Genomic DNA, 22,531 nt, shown 5'->3' with positions numbered 1-22,531 from the left:
ATGGGGTTTAATTTAACATGGTTCTATTTTAAATTTCACTCAAGACTTCATTCAAATGCATCTATACTCAACTAGAGAACAATAGTATGGCACCAACTCCAAGAGCAGCAATATGATAATAGTTAAGCTGGAACTTGCTACCTAAAATATTTTTTATTGATTTTAGCACAATTTTCAGGAAACTTATTATAAAACAAATACTATTTGTAAAATACTGTCTTTCATTTTATTATGTCTATACAAATAGAAATTTCTATTATAGAGCTAATATTTCTATTAGTTTTAAGTTTCTTTCCAGGGAATGATACTTGAAGACTATTACTAAAAGAACAATGAAATGAAATTAAATATAGAATAAAGTATAAACTTTATAAAACATTTATATGCTCATAAACAAGCTGAAATACAACTTGCAGTAAGGTTTCTCTAGCTAAGATTAAAGTTCAAAAATCACTTCAATAATATTTGTGGAGATTCAAAAGATTAAAGAGATATAATTTTATGAAGATGCTTCACAGATCAGCAACTTCTCTAATATGTACACCAGTAAATTTGCTTTGGAAAAAGTACGTGTTGATAAATCTCCCCAGATATGTTTTCTGTCGATTGATACCATACAATATATTTTACTTAAAATTAGGATTGTCTTCAGTTTGGTGGATTTAATTATTTGTAATTACCAAGCTGTTGTCAGCCTGTGGCCATTTTATGATAGTGCTATCTGCTATGTGGGTCAGGTTCAACTGTATATCTTCTCAAACACAGATTTAATGTGCTATTGATGAAACCATTACCAGAGCCAAATTAAAGTCTGGGCTGATTGATTGGTCCACAGGGAGTTGTCACACAAGAAAGGAGTAATTAGTATTCATTACTTCATACTCCACAACATCCCAATTATTAATGAACTTCAACTTTTGGACTACGCTGTATCTTTTCAGACATCCATTATTAGGAAGAATAGACTAATATTGCAAGAACCCCAAAGCAAACAGAACTAAAATAAACAAAAACACTATAAGCCATCAAAAACTTTCTGAGGAATATGGCTTTCTCTCAGGAATATGCAAGGTTATTCCGCCTGCCCTTGAAGAAGATGAAGCAGTAAAGCCATTTGGGGTGATGACATCAACTTGGCAATCCCTGGGGGGTGTTTGCTCTTCTCTTGCTTGCTTTCAGGGCTATTTCCTCTTTACAATACAAAGGGAAACATATTTGTACCCAACAGGTAACTGGAAAGAGAAACAGAAATTGTTTGTAACATTGTATAGGAGGCGGTGACCAAAACTATCCCAAAGAGAAAGAAATGCAAGAAGGCAACGTGGTTGTCTGAGAAGGCTTTATAAATAGCTGAGGAAAGAAGTGAAAAGCAAGGGAGAAAGGGAAGATACACCTAACTGAATGCAGAGTTCCAGAGAATAGCAAGGAGAGATAAAAAGGTCTTTTTAAATGAACAATGCAAAGAAGTAGACGAAAACAATAGAATGGGAAAGACTAGAAACCTCTTTTCAAAAATTAGAGATGTCAAGGGAATACTTCATGCAAATATGGGCACAATATAGGATAGAAACTGTATGGACCTAACAGAAGCAGAAGAGATTAAGAAGAGATGACAAGAATTCACAGAAGAACTATACAAAAAAGATCTTCATGACCCAGATAAGCACGATGGTGTGATTACTCACCTAGAGCCAGACATCCTAGAATGTGAAGTCAAATGGGCCTTAGGAACCATCACTACGAACAAAGCTAGTGGAGGTGATGGAATTCAGTTGAGCTACTTCAAATCCTAAAAGATGCTGCTCTTAAAACATTGCACTCAATATGCCAGCAAATTTTAAAAACTCACCATTGGCCACAGGACTGGAAAAGGACAGTTTTCATTCCAATCGCAAAGAAGGGCAGTACCAAAGAATGTTCAAACTACCAGACAATTGCACTCATTTTGCATGCTAGTAAGGTTATGCTCAAAATCCTTCAAGCTAAGTTTCAGCAGTATGTGAACTGAGAACACCCAGATGTAAAACCTGGATTTAGAATAGGCAGAGGAACCAGAGATTAAATTGCCTACATTCATTGGACCACACAGAAAGCAAGGGAATTCAAGAAAAATAACTACTTCTTCTTCACTGACTATTTTAAAGCTTTTGACTCTGTGGATCACAACAAACTGTGGAAAATTCTTAAAGAAATGGGAATACCACCTTACCTGCCTCCTGAGAAACCTGTATGCAGGCCAAGAAACAACAGTTAGAATCTTACATGGACCTACAGCCTGGTTCCAAATTGGGAAAGAAGTACATCAAGGCTGCAAGTGTCACCCTACTTATATAACTTATATGCAGAGTCCAGCATTCAAAATGCTGGACTGGATGAATCACAAGCTGGAATCAAGACTGCCAGGAGAAATATCAACAACCTCAAATATGTGGATGATACCACACTAATGGCAGAAAGTGAAGAGGAACTAAAGAGCCTCTTGATGATGGTGAAAGAGGAGAGTGAGAAAGCTGGCTTATAACTCAACATTCAAAAAACTAAGATCATGGCATCCAGTCCTATCACTTTATGGCAAATAGAGCAAAAAGTAGAAGCAGTGACACACTTTATTTTCTTGGGCTCCAAAATCACTGCCGATAGTAACTGTAGCCATGAAATTAAAAGATGCTTGCTTCTTGGAAGTAAAGCTATGACAAACCTAGATAGTGTACTAAATAGCAGAAACATCACTTTGGCCAACAAAGGTCTTAGAATTAAAGCTATGGTTTTTCCAGTAGTCATGCATGGATGTGAGAGTTGGACCATAAGGAAGGCTGAACGCTGAAGAATTGATGCTTTTGAATTGTGGTACTAGAGAAGACTCCTGAGAGTCTCTTGGACTGCAAGGAAATCAAACCAGTCAATCCTAAAGGAAATCAACCTTGAATATTCATTGGAAGGACTGATGCTGAAACTCAAGCTTTAATACTTTGGCCACCTGATGTGAAAAGCTGACTTACTGAAAAAGCCCCTGAAGCTGGGAAAGACTGAAAGCAGAAGGAGAAAAGCATGGCAGAGGATGACATGTTTAAAGTTATCACCAACTCAATGGACATGAGTTTGAGCAAATACTGGAAGACAGTGAAGGACAGGGGAGCCAGGCGTGCTGCAACCCATGGGGTTGCAAAGAGTCAAGACATGACTTTGTGACTGAACAACATCTTTTCCATTCAAAAAAAGAGCTGTTGGTTGGAACAGTTCCTCAAAGGAAGAGACTAATAGTATTCAATATACAAATCTTTTGTATTATTAAAAAAACAGCAGAATGAAAATTCCTAAGTCAGTCCTCTGGAAGGCTTCACAACCCTTAAATATCATCAGTGAGTATGTAAATCTGTACAACTTTGGAAAACAATTTCACATTTTCTTTTAAAGCATATTGTGTGCACTCTCTACAACCCAACTCTTCTACCCCAGAATATAAACTCTAAAGAACCCCTTGCTGTGTGCACCTCTACATGTGTATCTGAGTATTCAGTACACTAATATTAATAGCAGCATGTCTTGTAATAGCAAAAAGCTGGAAAATCGCCTAAGTGTCCTTCAGTAAAAATATTCAATAGAGTGAGAAAGAGTCACACCATTGAATATTATAGCAACAAAAAATGAGATTAGAGTTAAATGAAAAAAATTAGAGGTAAAAGCAAGAGTATATGCTTAGTTAAGGCACAGAAGTTTAATACTGAGTAAAAAAATTCAAGTCCCTGTAAACTCTATATGTATGCTATGATGGATTTTTATAAACTCCCAAATCAAAGATAATATATTGTTTTGGAAGATACATATATATGATAGAACTATTTTAAATAAAGCAATAAAATGATGGTGAAATTTAAAATACTATCTTTGGAGAGGAGGCAGGATGGAAAAGGATTCGTGAAGGTGGATTGAAGAATACTGGCCATCTTAATGTTCATAATTTGAATGGTAGATACCCATCTAAATTATTAATATGATCCATAACTTTTATATACTAAGTATTTTATATGCATCATTATTAAATAATAAAATTTAAATAACCAAAACCCTCTACTGCTCTCAGGAGGCGACCTAAAACATCAAAAGATATGACTGACTCCTCCCCTCCCCGCTCCTCCTTTTTGCTGATATGCTTTGTGGTCCCACTCATGGTTCATCCACACTTTTCATGTCTGAAGAACAAGGTCTTACTTCTGGAGGTCTGGCTGAGCATCTGGTCAACGCTCCCAATCACCCACATACTATACCTATCAGTCATCAAAGATTCAAGGGAAATCATATATACTGAATATCTGTACGTGCTATGCTTTTCTGACTCATTTGAAAAGATCCTGATGCTGGGAAAGATTGAAAGCAGGAGGAAAAGGGGATGACAGAAGATGATATGGTTGGACAGCATCAGCGACTCGATGGATATGAGTCTGAGTAAGCTCCGGGAGTTGGTGATGGACAGGGAGGCCTGGCGTGCTGCAGTCTGTGGGGTCGCAAAGAATCAGAGACGACTGAGTGACTGAACTGAACTGGGATTAACATACACACACTGTTTATGAAACAGATCAACAACAAGGCCCTACCCTACAGCACGAGAACTCCCCATATTCTCTAATAGTTTATATGGGGAAAGAATCTGAAAAAGCATAGAAATATGTATAACTGACTCACTTTGCTGTACATCTGAAGCTAACTCAATGTTGTAAATCAACTATACTCCAAAATAAATAATTAAATAAAAAAGAAGCAATGAATTAGAAATCATGTTAAAAAATAAGAGAGAATACAATGAGTCAAAAATTTTAAATTGGGGCATTAAAGAAAGTGATAAGAAATCTTATGGAAAAAACTAGCAAAATTTAGTAGGCATTTCATGGAAAGCTAATAACCATATCCTTATTAACAGTAAAATAGAAAACAAAGCAGCAGTGAGAGAAAGATTCTATTATCTGACGTTTCTATTGGCTCTGGCTCATGATCTCTTATTTCCTTGTGTGTTCTGTGATTTCTGCCTGTGAACTCACGCACCTCTGAATTAGATCTTTCACAACCCTCTGAAGTCTGGATTTACAGACATCATTACAAAGAGGATCTGTGCCTCTGCCAAGTGCACTGGACTGTGACCAACCCAAGGCCACTTTAAAATAAGTTAACGGTTTGAGGTATTTTAGGGCACATAAGTGATAAAAATTTTTCTTAAATATTCCCAAGGAAGATGGGTGTGGTTAGGAATTCTCTGGGGCTATTTTTCTGTCTCTTACTGAGGGCCAAAGTAGAGAAAGTTTCCTTTTTGTAGTCCTGGGTTTTGTTTAACTTTTAAACAAATTTACCCTTAAACAGAAGGTACTGGCCCCTTTGAGGCTCCAGCATTAGGCAGAAATCTCTTAGCAGACTCAACACCCTGAACAGGCCCTAGACTTGGTCCAAGCTCTGTACATTCATTGAAACAGAAACCCAAGGTTATCAGGTTTTAGCAGGTGTGCTCAGGAAAAAAAAAACATCATCTTTGGTCTCCTTGTCTTTCTATTTTGTGCTTTCTGGTTACACTTCCTGTCAACTGAGTGATACATTTCAAAAGGTGTTTTTGATAATTTAACTATCATTTAGTTCTTTTTTTAGTATTTACATATCTAGTCTCACATAGTGCCAGAATAAAAGTCTATGTTTTTATTGCTTTGTTTTTATTTTTAGTTAACCATATTTTTAAAGGATTTGCATCCATAGAGAACTTGAAATCTAATAAGGATACATAACAGAATCTAAGAATGTTTTTGAGAATGACATATAAAGGCAAAATAACAGTCACACAGTATAAAATGTATTATGTATGGGAAACATTAAATGTAGATAGCTAAAATTCCCATTTAGTTAACTGAATAACAGCTAAACTTTGGATGAAGTGGATTTGTGACTTATAGAAAGAAAAGGTAGAGGAGGACAGTGAAGCCTGGTGTGCTGCAGTCCAAGGGGTCAGAAAGAGTTGGACATGACCTAGTGACTGAACAATGACAGAAAGAAAGGGTAAATAAAACTGCACATTATAGACAGGTGGATTATCTGTATAAAGTAATGAAAAGTAAGGTCGGTAAAAGGAAACTCTGTAGTATCAAACAGGTAAAGCATGTTGCAGGTTTCACAGGAAAGCTTTAATTCAATTCAAAGTAATAGACAACAGAGAATTCTAAATAGGAATGATGAAAAAAGCAGTATCAGAAAATATTTTAACCACTTTCTGGTTTGGAGAGAAGTAACTAGAGACAGGATGTAAAGTGATCACTTCAGTCAGCATGAGGAAATGAAAGGCCTAAACTACACTGTGAGGTACAGATATGAAAGCAAAATATTGATGAGACAATAAGCAGAGTTTGGGGGGGGGGGGAAATATCACGTAAGAGTAGGAAGAGTTACACCAGCAAAAAATTCATAGGAATTCTACCAGAAGATGGTAGTGCCTATCTGTTAGGAAAATCTGGCTAAGAAACTAGGTTTCCATATATTAAACTTCATATAATCCTCATATAATCTTGAGCATCCAAGAAGACTAAGACTAGAAGACTAAGCTCTTTCAAGATCCCACTTTTCTGAGTATTTCCCTTCTGACTGTATAGCATCTCCATAGAAAATCAATCTACTACAATGCTTGACCATCTCTCTATGTAGATGTTCCCCAATCTACATGCTCATCCAACATCTCTTTATTAAGCTCCATATTCACAGATCCCATGCTTCTTAGACTTCTCTTTTGAGAATGAGTGTAAAAGTAGCATCTCAATCTTTGAATGTCTAATAAGTGGGATTGTTAGCTCTTTCTCTACACTTAATCCTAATTCCTATATCACATCTCCCTTCACTTAAACTTTCAGAAGACTGGAAATCATCCTTGAAACTTCCTTTATCCCTGCTAACAAATTCCCATTAATGACCATGACTAATGATATTAAATCCCTGAGAATTCTTTGGTTTGCCCTCTCCTTTCCACCTCCACTTTGACGCAGACTTGCCTGTGAGTGTCCAGGACTCTCCAGTGGAGGCGTGGGTTGGTGGTAGTCTGGTGCAGGGCTGGGGGCACTGAGTGTAGCAGTACATGCATGGGAGCTTTGGAAGGAGGTCACTATTATCTTCAATACCTCCACCATAGTTTGGGCCGAGAGGAACTACCCCACGTCCAAGCAGCAGCAGCTGCACAGGCGTAGGAGGGCCAAAAGGAGCTATTCCACGTTCAAGGTCAGGCGGGGCGGCCGTGAGAAGATACTCCTCGTCCAAGGTAAGGAGCAGCGGCTGTGCTTTGCTGGAGTAGCCGTGAAGAGATACCCCACGTCCGAGGTAAGAGAAACACAAGTAAGACAGTAGGTGTTGCGAGAGGGCATCAGAGGGCAGACACACTAAAACCATCATCACAGAAAACTAGCCAATCTGATAACACAGATCACAGCCTTGTCTAACTCAATGAAACTAAGCCATGACGTGTGGGGCCACCCAAGACAGGGGGGTCACGGTGGAGAGGTCTCACAGAATGTAGTCCACTGGAGAAGGGAATGGCAAACCACTTCAGTATTCTTGCCTTGAGAACCCCATGAACAGTAGGAAAAGGCAAATTGATAGGATACTGAAAGAGGAACTTCCCAGGTTGGTAGGTGCCCAATATGCTACTGGAGATCAGTGGAGAAATAACTCCAGAAAGAATGAAGGAATGGAGCCAAAGCAAAAACAATACCCAGATGTGGATATGACTGCTGATAGAAGCAAGGTCCAATGCTGTAAAGAGCAATATTGCATAGGAACCTGGAATGTAAGGTCCATGAATCAAGGCAAATTGGAAGTGATCAAACATGAGATGGCAAGAGTGAATGTCAACATTCTAGGAATCAGTGAAATAAAATGGACTGGAATGGATGAATTTAACTCAGATGAACATTATATCTACTACTGTGGGCAGGAATCCCTTAGAAGAAATGGAGTAGCCATCACGGTCAACAAGAGTCCAAATGCAGTACTTGGATGTTATCTCAAAAATGACAGAATGATCTCTGCTCGTTTCCAAGGCAAACCATTCAATATCACGGTAATCCAAGCCTATGCCCCAACCAGTAACGCTAAAGAAGCAGAATTTGAACGGTTCTAAGAAGAACTACAAGACCTTTTAGAACTAACACCCAAAAAAGACGTCCTTTTCATTTTAGGGGACTGGAATGCAAAAGTAGGAAGTCAAGAAATACCTGGAGTAACAGGCATTGGCCTTGGAGTATGGAATGAAGCAGGGAAAAGGCTAATAGAGTTTTGCCAAGAGAACGCACTGGTCATAGCAAACACCCTCTTCCAACAACACAAGAGAAGACTCTACACATTGACATCACCAGATGGCCAACACCAAAATCAGATTGATTATATTCTTTGCAGCCAAAGATGGAGAAGCTCTATATAGTCAGCAAAAACAAGACCAGGAGCTGACTGTGGCTCAGATCATGAACTCCTTACTGCCAAATTCAGACTTAAATTGAAGAAAGTAGGGAAAACCACTAGACCATTCAGGTATGACCTAAATCAAATTCATTATAATTGATTATACACAGTGGAAATGAGAAATAGATTTTAGAGACCAGATCTGATAGACAGACTGCCTGATGAACTATGGACGGAGGTTCATGACATTGTACAGGAGATAGGGAGCAAGACCATCCCCAAGAAAAAGAAATGCAAAAGAGAAAAATGGTTGTCTGAGGAGGCCTTACAAATAGCTGTGAAAAGAAGAGAAGTGGAATGCAAGGAAGACAAGGAAAGATATACCCATTTGAATGCAGAGTTCCAAAGAATAGCAGGAGAGATAAGAAAGGCTTCCTCAGTGATCAGTGCAAAGAAATAGAGGAAAACAACAGAATGGGAAAGACTAGAGATCTCTTCAAGAAAATTAGAGATACCAAGGGAACATTTCATGCAAAGATGGGCATAATAAAGGACTGAAATGGTATGGACCTAACAGAAGCAGAAGATATCAAGAAGAGGTGGCAAGAATACACAGAAGAACTGTACAAAAAAGATCTTCAGAAGCCAGATAATCACGATGGTGTGATCACTCACCTAGGACCAGACATCCTGGAATATGAAGTTAAGTAGGCCTTACGAAGCATCATTACGAACAAAGCTAGTGGAGGTGATGGAATTCCAGTTGAGCTATTTCAAATCAAGAAAGATGATGCTGTGAAAGTGCTGCACTCAATATACCAGCAAATTTGGAAAACTCAGCAGTGGCCACAGGGTTGCAAAGGTCAGTTTTCATTCCAATCCCAAAGAAAGGCAATCCCTAATAATGCTCAAACTACCGCACAATTGCACTCATCTCACACGCTAGTAAAGTAATGCTCAAAATTCTCCAGGCAAGGTTCAACAATATGCGAACTGTGAACTTCCAGATATTCAAGCTGGTTTTATAAAACGCAGAGGAACCAGAGATCAAATTACCAACATCCACTTGATCACTGAAAAAGCAAGAGAGTTCCAGAGAAACATCTATTTCTGCTTTACTGACTATGCCAAAGCCTTTGACTGTGTGAATCACAACACACTGTGGAAAATTCTGAAAGAGATGGGAATACCAGACCATCTGACCTGTCTCTTGGGAAACCTGTATGTAGGTCAGGAAGCAACAGTTAGAACTGGACAAGGAACAACATACTGATTCCAAATAGGAAAAGGAGTACATCAAAGCTGTAAATTGTCACTCTGCTTACTTAATTTATATGCAGAGTGCATCATGAGAAAATTCTGGGCTGGATGAAGAACAAGCCGGAATGAAGATTGCCAGGAGAAATATCAATAACCCCAGATAAGTAGATGACACCACCCTTATGGTAGAAAGTGAAGAACTAAAGAGCCTCTTGATGAAAGTGAAAGAAGGAGAGGGGAAAAGTTGGCTTAAAACTCAACATTCAGAAAAGTAAGATCATGGCATTTGGTCCCATCACCTCATGGCAAATAGCTGGGAAAGAGTGGAAACAGTGGCAGACTTTATTTTTTGGGGCTCCAAAATTACCGCAGATGTTGACTGCAGCCATGAAATTAAGATGCTTACTCCTTGGAAGGAAAGTTATGACCAACCTAGACAGCATATTAAAAAGCAGAGACATTACTTTGCCAACAAAGGTCCGTCTAGTCAAAGCTATGGTTTTTCCTGTAGTCACGTATGGATGTAAGAGTTGGGTTATAAAGAAAGCTGAGCGCCGAAGAATTGATGCTTTGAACTGTGGTGTTGGAGAAGACTCGTGAGAGTCCCTTGGATGGCAAGCAGATCCAACCAGTCCATCCTAAAGGAGATCAGTCCTGGGTGTTCCTTGGATGGACTGATGTTGAAGCTGAAACTCCAATGCTTCGGCTACCTGATGCGAAGAACTGACTCATTTGAAAAGACACTGATGCTGGGAAAGATGGATGGCGGGAGGAGAAGGGGACGACAGAGGATGAGATGGTTGGATGGCATGACCGACTCAACGGACAGGAGTTTGGGTAAACTCCAGGAGTTGGTGATGCACAGGGAAACCTGGCGTGTTGCAGTCCATGGGGTCGCAAAGAGTCAGACATGACTGAATGCCTGATCTGAACTGAACTTCCACCTGTACCGTCACTGGCTTAGTAAAGGCTCATACTATGTCTCAACTGGATTATTGCAATTGTTTACTACTTGGAGAAGGAAATGGCAACCCACTCCAGTATTCTTGCTGGGAGAATCCCATGGACAGAGGAACCTGGTGGTCTACAGTCGATGGGGTTGCAAAGAGTTGGACAAGACTGAGTTACTTCACTTTCACTAATTGGATGAACCCTGGCTCTTGGTCCATGTGCCTTTAATCAATACTCCATACTGCCAATGTGCCCTTTCAAAAAACATAAATCTGACTGCACTATTCTTAGCATGCTAAGAGTCTTCACTAGCTTTCCCACTGACTTCTGCTCATGATTTTCAAGTGAAAATACTGAAACTCCAGATGTGTTACTCTGAGAAGGTAAGGTCCCTTGGTCAAAAACCATGGTTGTTGTTAACTAGCATTATAGATAGGAATGCACCCCTTCAATGTGCTTGGGGAAAAATCATTGTAACCAGGGAAAAGGGAAACCTATGGGTCATCGGTGGGTACCCAAGGATACCCACATTCTGGGGCCTGACAATCCAGTCCCACCTTTCTCAGTCCATACTCCTTTTCCCCCAAAATGGGGCTCTCCACATATTTGAATCTTAACTGCAGTTCCCCAAAGTTGCTGGGCTGATTTGTGTGTTTTACTACTTGGAATTAGTCCTCTCATTCCAGAATTCTCTTCTCCCATTTGCCTGACAAATGCCCACTGACCTTTTAAGATTCACACTAAATGTAAATGTAATACAAAGTCTTTCCAAGTCTCCACTACGGAGCAGATGATTCTCTATCATGTGGACTTCCGTCATCATACCCGTGGCATGTATTACTTGTGCCCGTATAGGTCTGACTTCCCCCTCAGGAAATGTAGCATCCTTAAGGGCATGGTCTGTGCCTCGTGTTCTGAATCACTGGCCACCAGTACAGGGCCTGCCTCTAGCAGTTCTCAGAGAAGCCTTATTCAGTGACTGACAGAATTTGCAAGGACTCAGATTCTCTGAATAACCAAACTCTAAAAACACCTAAAGAAAACTGGAGGTACACAACTAAAATTACCTTCATAAAAGTAGTTGTTGCCACTCTTATGAAAGAGTTTAGGAGTTAGAATTGTTACAGTAAAAACTGCATGCAATAAACTCCATTTATTATGTTCTGACAGATCATTTAAAATTTTCTTCAACTTTTAAAAACAGCTACAATGACATGATCAATTCTATAAAGCCTAATCAGTTCAGATCAGTCACACTGTCACATCCAACTCTTTGCAACCCCATGGACTGCAGCACACCAGGCCTCCCTGTCCATCACCAACTTCGAAGTTTACTCAAGCTCATGTCCATTGAGTTGGTGATGCCATCCAACCATCTCATCCTCTGTCATCCCCTTCTCCTGCCTTCAATCTTTCCCAGCATCAGGGTCTTTTCAAATGAGTCAGCTCTTCGCATCAGGTGGCCAAAGTATTGGAGTTTCAGCTTCAACATCAGTCCTTCCAATGAACACTCAGGACTGATGTCCTTTAGGATGGACTGGTTGGATCTCCTTGCAGTTCAAGGGACTCTCACGAGTCTTCTCCAACACCATATTTCAAAATCATCAATTCTTTGGCACTCAGCTTTCTTTATAGCCTAACTCTCACATCCATACATGACTACGGGAAAAACCATAGCATTAACTAGATGGATCCTTTTTGGCAAAGTAATGGCTCTGCTTTTTAATATGCAGTCTAGGAGGTCGTAATTTTTCTTAGCACAGATTCAGGAAAGATTATTAATTTGGAATAAACTGCCCTGGTGTGATATTTTGTGATAAAGAATTTGATGCTCTATGTAAAACAAGTTGTTTCTGAAATTAAAAAAAAAAATCCTCTGGGATTCTTAACTATAACCATACTGAGAAAAAATCAGGACTCAAATTTATCAGTCTCTGGATGTTTTAGATTATCAATATATACACATATATATAGGGACTTTCCTGGTGGGTCAGTGGCTAAGACTCATGCTTTCAATGCAGGGGGCCTGAGTTCAATCCCTGGTCAGGGAACTAGGTCCCACATGATGCAGGTAAGAGTTCGCGTTCTACAACTAAAGATCCCGAGTGCTGAAACTAAAAGATCCCACATCTCACCTGCTACAACAAGGTCAGAGTTTCCCCATGCCGTAACTAGACTGGGTACAGCCAAACACATAAATAAACATTTAAAATATATATATAAAGATAGAGAAAGAAAGGCAGAATTTCTTACACCTAAACTGTATCACTAAAAGTTCAAGTTAAAGCTAAGAGAATATATAATTCACTGACAAAAATTCTGTGTCTTCATAATAGAGTCAGAACCTTGATAAACAAGGATTTCACTTTAGTGACATCCAAGATTTTGCACTGTATTTTTAACACATCAGATACGGCCACAATTTTATTTATGTCAGAGCTGCAGTTTGTCAAATGTCTTATTAGACTCTTCTAAATGCATGTCTGGGTAAATTTTGGTTTATTAAACAATTATAAGTTGTCACTCACTGTAAATGGATTTAATTGGTGAATTGTATAATAAATACTAATCAGTTAGAGAGTTTTTACAAAATAGAAGTTAGTCACCCTTAAGCAGACCTATTTTCTTTTAAGTTGACAGGAATAATACAGTGATGAAAAGAGAGACAAGATACCTTTGAGGCAGAGAGTGGGTGCCAAAGAAGAAAAGTGTTGGGGAAATTCTGAAATTACACCTCTGTGGAGAAAAACAACAAAAAAGAGAAGGAAATTCAGTGGAATAAGCTGTGGCAATGTTGGTTTCTTGAGGGAAGAGGAACAGAGAGCTTTGGACACAGCACAATCTCCAGTGAGCCCACCCAGGCTCAGTTAGAGACAGAACATATAGATGGCCAACAAATACATGAAAAGATACTCAACATCACCAATCATTAGAGAAATGCAAATCAAAGCTACAATAAGGTATCTCCTCACACAGGTCAGAATGGCCATCATCAAAAAAATATACAAATAATAATGCAAGAGAGGATGTGGAGAAAAGGGAACCCTCTTGTACTGTTGGTAGGAATGTAAATTGATATAGCCACTATGGACAATAGTATGGCGGTTCCTTAAAAAACTAAAAACAGAACTATCATATCACTCAGCAGTCCCATTACTGGGCATATACCCTGAGAAAACCATAATTCCAAAGACACATACAATTCAATGTTCATTGCAGCACTCTCACAATGCCAGGACACGGAAGCATCTAAATGTCCATCAACAGAGGAATGGATAAAGAAGATGCAGTACATATATACAATGAAATATTACTCAGCCATAAAAAGGACTGAAACTGTGCCATTTGCAGAGCTGTGGATGGACCTAGAGACCGGTGTAAAGAATGAAGTCAGTCAGGAAGAGAAAAACAAATATAGTATATTATCAATGCACATATGTGGAATCTAGAAGAATGGTATAGATGATTTTATTTGCAAAACAGAAATAGAGAAACAGATGTAGAGAACAAACATGGATACCAACGGGGGTGGCATGAAATAAATTGGATTGGTATTGACATGCATACACTATTGATACTATGTATAAAATAGATAATAACCTACTGTACACCTCAGGGGACTCTGCTCAGTGCTCTGTGTGACCTCAGTGGGAAGAAAATCCAAAAAAAGAGGGGATATATGTAAACATAAAAGCTAACTCACTTTGCTGTACATTAGAAACTAACAATAAATTAATAAAAAGCAAAAATATTAAGAAAATAAGGATTCAAGTGATACGCATTTGAGGCAAATATATTAAAGATGTTTTCCAAAGTACTGATGGTAGAAAAACACTGGTATGAAGTAATACAGGAGCAAATACTCTCATATTTGTGTCAATGCATTATTGGGGTCTATAAATCAGGAATTGGGTAACAGGAATCTCAATCTACCAAAAAAATAGTTTGAACATCTGGATCAAGTCAAGTTTGCTTTGGTCTTGGAATGTAGGAGCCTTGGAATGGAAACTCAGAAAAATCACCAAGAATATTTCAATAGGACTTCCTCGATGGCTCAGTGGTAAAGAATTCACCTGCCAATGCAGAAGCCATGGGTTCAATCCTTGGTCTAGGAGGCTCAGACATGCCGCATAGCAACTAAGCGTGTGTGCCACAACCACTGAGCCCATGATCTGGAGCCCAGGACCTGCAACTACTGAGCCCACACGCCCTAGAGTCCATGCTCCACAAAAAGAGAAGGGACCTCAATGAGAAGCCCACGGACCCCAACTAGAGAGCAGCCCTTGCTCACTGCAACTAGAGAAACGCCCACACAGCAACGAAGACTCAACACAACCATAAATAAATAAAATTATTAAAAAAGAATATTTCAATATATTACATTTGACTAGGAGGGCATGAAATAGAAGCTGATGATCAAACTCATGTGTAGTGCAAAACACACGTCAAAAACTACCTTTAAGATTATTTTTAATAATAAAATTATTATTCAATAATACTTACTTTCCTTTTTTAATCGTGTTCCTACCAAGCAATGGATCAAGGACTGGATCTATTGTTTCCTCAAGGTTTTCAATTAAGAGGACATCTCCAAAGGCCAAAGCAGTTTCAATGTCATTCAAAAACCTTAAAATTGAGTCAGAATCAAGAAAAATGTAAATAAGCATAGGGAAAGTATTCAAAATTATTTATGCTCAATTATATTTAGTTTAATGCAAATATTGAGAAGACTGTTTTATAAAGTAGTATTTTCTTCAACTAAAATACATGGAAATTAAAGATTAGATTGAGATAAATTTCAGTTATATGTTCCAAAATGAAATTCAGTAGTGTGAACTAATAAGTCCATGTGTAAATTACTTTTGACAATAATCATGATTAAAATAAATAGAACCCACCCAAACACAAATCACTCCAGTATTCTTGCCTGGAGAATCCCCATGGAACAGAGGAGACTGGCGGGCTACAGCCCATGGGGTCACAGAGAGTTGGACATGACTTAAGTGACTTAGCATGCACCCAAACATTATAAATTTAAATTATTTCAACAGGTCCTCTTGAAAAAAATTCAAATTATATGCTTTGTGGTTTTATCAAATTTTCATTTTTTTAAACATTTAGATTCAGTCATGTAGAGAACTATCATTGGATTCCATTGCCACTTTCCAAAAATAGTCTTTTGCCTTTAAAAATAATTTCCTCCAAGTATTTAGATAAGCAAGGAGACCATTAATCTGCACAACTGCAGACATTCCTTATTTCATTTTACATGTCAAAAAGTGATGGAGGGGTAAAATGAAGTAAAAGTAAGTCTAAAAATATTTATTTGGCATTAACTGAAGACCAACTACATGCAAGACAGCTCTGTACTTACCAGAAAATACTGTCATGCCAACCGAGTGACAGAAAATCTCAGAGCAGATTCAGTTCTCAAAAGTGATATGCAAAACTTGACTAAAAAAATTATCTTCAGGCACTCAACCTTGGGAATTGAGCTGTGTTAGAGCTCCACTGTAGGCAAAGTACATATTTAGTAATGTAACTGGAAACCTCATTAAGCCTATAGGGGCAGTTGACAATTCTTGGGTTACCACATGCCAAAGTCCTAAAGAAGGATTATAATGCATCATATTTCCATTCTTGGCCATAGGAAAAATTTCCTCTCACATGCAGTGTGTTCTAACCTTCCAACTAACTTCTTCAGGTAGGTGGATGCACACCACCCGATGTAAATTCAGAGATCCTTTATGCGAGTAGGCAGGTAAACAAGTTGTACCAAATTATCACATTCCAAAGTGGCAGAGAGGTCTAAGAAATGCCAGGACTTGGTAAAACTGAAACCCATTTCCAGCAGCTCAACAGAGAATCAACCCTTCAGATTTCACATACCCTTTCTGGCCCAAGTGTGTGACTTTCAGGTCAGTCCCATACTTGTTCTTGATCCACTTAATCCCTTGCTGCTGGGGGTCGATCATCAGGGGCCAGCGCTCACAGTGTGTCAGGATAGCGGCGTTCTCCGTGGACATCCTGTCACTGGGCAGTCCTTCATTATTCCACGTGGCAGTGGTGGCATCGTCCGTCAACATGGCAATCACGTCCAGGCCTTCAGTTATTGGGATGGAGACCTTGAGAACCAGAGTCAGGCAATAAACTGCCAAAGTAGCAGGACATGATGGACGAGAAAATAGACCAAAGCCAAGAGAACACAAACAGATTCTCCTCCAACTCTCAAAAGCCAAATAAAACTCATCACAAAATACAACTCAAGCCAGTAATTCTAGGGTTTATCTCTCAGAATTCTGTCAACTGCAGCATTCAACATCTGGTTTGTTACTGCATCTATCTGGCTTCAAGTGAAAGGGACTTCACCCTCTATACACACCTACAGCAACCCAAACAAGGTGAGTGTGAATTTAGGCTCCAGGAAGTATGGCAGGACAATGGAAATGTAATTGCCCAATGGAGGAATCACCCCACATCTGCAGTACTAAAATGCACTCTTTTGCTCAGGCAAAAAGTTTACATCTTTTTCTATAGATCACCACTACAGAGAGATGACTTCTCTGAGGTGGCTTCATGGCATGTATTCAGTCCACTGGCACTCCACCAGCCTGTGGTTGCCCAGCAACCTTGACTCACCTCTCCTCTGAGAGGGAACTGTCTTCAGTGTAACAGTGAAAAAAGTAAAAGTGTTAGCTGTTCAGTCGTGTTTGATTCTTTTTGACCCCATGGACTGTAGCCCCGCCTCTGTCCATGGAATTCTCCAGGCAAGAATACTGGAGTGGCTTTTATTTCTTAACTTCTAGTTAATACAAACAATTTGAAACAACTGGAGGCTTAAGATAACATTAATTTTTAAAGCTATAAGGAGTAACAGAAGGTACACATACAGATCTTGTATCTGAATTCAATAGTTTGCACTGCTTGAGCACCTACTGTGTACACAGCACAGTGCAGGGGATGAAAGCTAGTCTCCCCTTTTTAATGGCCACTTTAACCTACTGGGTTGGCCAAAAAGCTCATTTGACTTTCTCTATGTTACAAAAAAAACCTGAAGGAAATTTTTGGCCAACCTAATAGTAGGCAAAACAAAGCAGGTAACTCACACTAAAGAATATCATGCTGCTACTGCCGCTAAGTCACTTCAGTCGTGTCCAACTCTGTGCGACCCCATCCCTGGGATTCTCCAGGCAAGAGCACTGGAGTGGGTTGCCATTTCCTTCTCCAATGCATAAAAGTGAAAAGTGAAAGTGAAGTTATATCATAAATACTGTAAAATACTTTGAGACTTAAAATTTTAGAAACAAAGTTTATGATATTTGCTTTACAGTATTATGTTCAAATAGGCAGGTATTTGTATGACTACACAGAAAATTTTTTCATCAAAAAAATCTAATGGTTACAATATGATTATCACTTTCACAGTAAGTTTTAACCTAAGTTTACACTGGGGAAAATAATCCTCAATTCATATATATCGTTTTAATCCACTCTTCTTTGCAGAATTCCTTGAAGGAGTATGCAGAAAAGAATATTAGTTCAGAAACCAAGAGTAAAGAGGGAGTCCAAAGTCAGCCTAGAAAAGTCAGTATCTAATTGCTTCATTAAAGAGTGCAACATGCTGTCAGTCAAGATGGAGCTTAAAAAAAGAGTGGGGGAGGAAAGAGGCGCCCTTCTTAAGAAGCTTTTATTAGAGAGAAGCAGGCTGGAAGGAAGCACACGCCCTGAGCCAAGACAGACTAATCCTAACACTGAATGCCAATCCTCTGGGAACTGATCACGTGGCATATTTCAAAGGATAAAAGGGAACTTCCTGATGAGGTAAGACTCCCAGTTAACAGAACAAGTGATATTTGTAAGGTTTTAAGTGTTTACAAAATTTACTTATATATATTTGCTCTGTTCCTTGCCTCACTCAACTCTTACAAGAGTTCTGCAAAGTAGATCTCTCCCTCCCTCTTTTTTGCTTAGGACACTGAGTTAACTCCATGTATAGTAACTCCATGTACTTGTCTGTCTATAAACTGCTAGGTCAGATTAATGAGTGGAGTGCAAATGCCTCCTTGAACTTGGCCATGTCTTCATTTGTCTGCCCAGCAGATGATGGCTTTGGACGGAAACAATTTTGGGTAACAATTTTACCTGTACCCTCAAGGTCACATATTCCCACTGTCCCTGTCCTATTCAGTTACCACCCCTTGCCATCCTCCAAACTCATGGCCCCACTGCAGCACTTCCTGACAACTGTTCACACAGCTCTTGTGGCCTCCTAGTCTTATTTGGGTCAAATGCTCTTGCTTTCTCCCTCTACCTGCTTGTCTCAACCCAAACCCAGCTCCTTCCTAGGACATAGCCTCTCAACCCCAGGCTGTATATTAGAATCACATGAGAGCTTTCAAAGCTACCAATACCACCCCATCTCTAATGATTCAACTTCAACTGGCATCAGTATGTTTTAAAAGTTCACTCCCACATGATTTTAAATATGAAGCTGGAGTCCAAGAACCACTGCCCTAGGGTCTCCTTTTCCTTGAGGGCTTTCTCAAGTAGATTGTCCATTTTCTTAGTATTCCCATTACTGAAAAAGCACGTGGGGGCAACAGAGGTCACTCTTCTTACTCCCTTGCACATCATCCCAAGACCCCACAGCTCTTCTGTCTTTAAGTAAAAAGTGACACATTTGAGGCTCATGGAGTCCAGCCATACACTCCTCTATGTGTGCCCGTCATCCTAAAGCCTTAGCTACTGGTCCTTCTCACTTTCCAAATTTGGCTGCCGATCTGTGACAACCTCAGTGCTCATGGACATGTCGAATCCACTCTCCAGCCTTGACACCCTTCATGTGAAAGCTCTGCATTTCCTTTCCACTCTAGGATTCTGGAGGAAGAGGCAGGGGGAGAGGAAAATACCAGAACCAGCTGGGACAAGCACACGACACCCCAAACCTTGCCTCCCTTGCACGTCCTCCACACTCAAAAATGCTGATATGTTTTGGCAGGGTACTATACTATCTCCTTTTTTAAAATTAATTAAAAATTTTTTGGGGCAAGTCACAGCATGTGGAATCTTGGTTCCCTAACTAGGGACTGAACCTATGCCCCCTGCAGTGGAAACTCAGTCTTAATCACTGGGCCACCAGGGAAATCTGCCTGCCTCCTCCTTTAGATGAGAGATGCTGTTCCAGACCTTACAATAATCTGAAATTATTTCATTATTGAGACCTAAACTTCTAATACCCAATTCTTTAACCATGATTATCTATACCTGTTCTCATACCTCTGAATATAATATTTGCTCTTACCAACAGTATTAAGACATCAGGTCCTTTATCCACTACATATTTTTCATTGTGGCAAAATAACTGTATTATAAAATTTGTCATCTTAATCATTTTGAAGTGTACAGTTATAGTAATACTACTCCAGTAATAGTAAGTACATTCACACTGTTGTGCAATCACCATTACAATCCATCTCCAAAATTTTTTCACCTTCCCAAGCTGAAATTCATACTCATTAAACAATAACTCCCATTATTCACCCCCTCCAGCCCCTAGCAACTACCATGATACTTTCTTTTTCTATGAAACTGACTATTCTAGGTACGTCATATAAGTGGAATCACATAATATTCGTCCTTTTATGACTGATTTATTTCCCTTGGCATAACATCTGTGAGATTCATCCATGTCGCAATGTGTCAGAATTTCCTTCCTTTTTAAGATTGAATAATATTCCACTGTATGTATATGCCACATTTTCTTTGTCCATCCATCTGTTGATGGACAACTCGATTTCTTCCACCTTTTGGCTATTTCTGAAAAAGGCTGTTGTGAACAAATGTAGACTTACCTGAGCTCTTGCTTTTATTTTCTTTGGCTAGTAGATTCCCCAGTCAGGTTGGATTATATGGTAGGATTATATGGTAGTTCTATTGAGAAACTGTACCATATATTTAACCACTAACTTTCAACTAAACTCATATCTCTGCCAAACCTAAAATAGAACCTTCCATTCCTTAATTGTTCTGACTGTCACATAACTTCCCTGCCTTCTTTTCCTTCTGGCTTATCTGCCTATCAACCTGTATACCCTGGCTGAAGTAACACACTCTTGTCCTCTCCTTTTGGTCCCAGACTGAGTATTGCTGATGAAAGCTTTATTACTGTGACTACAAATTTATCTTTTCCAAATTCTACTTTGGCTTCTCAAAGTTGCTTGGCAAGACTTTAACATCTATTTGCTGATTGCCTTCAATGGATACTTTTTGATGTTTTTGCCATTCTCCTTGCAAACATTCTCCTCATTTCAATTTTCTTATCTTTGGCTGATTAGCACTGCAATTTCCTGCTTCCTGAAGAGAAGAGAGACCAGCAGCTACAACTACAACTTTCTTTCTCTCAGCATCTCTGCTCACCTATGTCCCCTTTTCTCCCCTTCCCTCAATTTAATTCAAGGAGTCTTGCTTCTTCTACCTGAAAGTCATTCCCTTTTCCTCTATTCTTATTCCTTCTTCCCAGTTCCTGATGGGTCAGACAGCTTCCCTGTTTTATCATCAGTAATTCCTTTTCCATTCCTTCTCTGGAAGACTAGAAACATGTTCTAGTTTGACTCATACAAAAAAAAAGAAACCCTTCACTTAGCTTCATGTCTCAACCAGGCGCTTCTGTTTATCCCCTTCTCATCAAAGCAAATTCTTACAAGAACAGCCTGTCTTTTCTGCCTACTTCCAGTGTAACTCAGTGCGATCTGCTTCTGGCTCATTACACCCTGGGGTCAGAAAAGACTTGCACACTTCCAAGTCTGATGACACTTTTAGTTCCTAGCTATTCTCTCACTTGTCTCTATGGCTTTGGCATCACTGATCATCCCCATCTTTATACTCTTACCTCCTAGGATACCACTGTTGCCTTGGGCTTCTCCAGTCTCTGCACCTTCTTCAGCTTCCTCAACTTCCTCCTTACATGTCAGCACTGACTCGGCTCACTTCACTCTAAACATCTTCCCTATGTGACCTTACCTCGTGTGTAGTTTCAAGAACTATCTACACATCAGTGACTCCCAAATCTCACTCTCACCCAGTAATGCTCTTGTCCAGTTCTCTACTGGTTATTGACACTTAAATGTTTTAGAAACACTTCAAAACCAATCTCTGCATTGTTTCTCCTAAAATGATTTTAATCTGAGGGAATGGCACCTGCATATATTTACTTTCTCCCCATCAACCCTTACATTGTTGCAGCAGCTCTTCCGCCTCCTCTGGAATCACTCTCCCGTTTGTCACATCCACTGTCATCACTTTGTTCAATTCACTGCTTTCTGGGCTATCACTCTTAATTGGTAACAAGAGTCTCTTTCCCCTCCAAGTCACTGCTTTTTCGGTGGTCATTGTGAGCTTTTCAAATGGATAATACTGATCATGTCATAGACCCGCTTAAAACCCTTCAATGACTGCCTATGCCTAGGATTAATTTCACATTTCTTTTCTCAGCTTATTACATGGGGGTTATAATATGACCCCTCACTGATTCTGTAATATTTATCTACAATTTTTGATTTATAACTGTACAGTTCATCTACATTTTAACTTATTTAACATTCTAGTACTTAAATCATTTGGAACTCTTTTTATTTCCCATGAAACCATAAAGGAGAGCCCTAACTATATTTCAGCCCAAATAGTTGGTGAGTTGTGCTATCACCATTTATTGAATAATCTATTACTTCCCCTACTGATCTGAAATACACATTTAAGCATACATTTATTCTAAAATATGTACTGATAGGCTGGTAGTTTGTCAAAGACTAAAAGAGTTACAACTCAGAAAATTCCACTCCTAGGTATATATCAAAGAGAAATAAAATGTGTCCACACACAAAAACTTGTACACGAATAATTCAACTGTTTATAG

General features: G+C 39.2%; 1 protein-coding gene across 4 annotated transcripts in view; it reads right to left on the bottom strand.

The window, feature by feature from the left end:
• Positions 1 to 22,531, bottom strand: part of DNAH11 (dynein axonemal heavy chain 11) — a 353,143-nt gene that overhangs the window by 70,393 nt on the left and 260,219 nt on the right. For all 4 annotated transcript variants that reach the window (XM_065938807.1, XM_065938805.1, XM_065938808.1 and 1 more), the window contains 2 exons: positions 16,510 to 16,745; positions 15,124 to 15,246 (listed from right to left, as the gene is read on the bottom strand). In XM_065938807.1, the coding sequence (XP_065794879.1) occupies positions 15,124 to 15,246; positions 16,510 to 16,745 (359 nt within the window). The remainder of the gene's footprint in view (positions 1 to 15,123; positions 15,247 to 16,509; positions 16,746 to 22,531) is intronic.

This window comes from Muntiacus reevesi, chromosome 6 (genome assembly GCF_963930625.1).
Source record: "Muntiacus reevesi chromosome 6, mMunRee1.1, whole genome shotgun sequence".
Lineage (NCBI taxonomy): Eukaryota > Metazoa > Chordata > Mammalia > Artiodactyla > Cervidae > Muntiacus > Muntiacus reevesi.
This window is presented reverse-complemented; position numbering and strand designations above follow the sequence as displayed.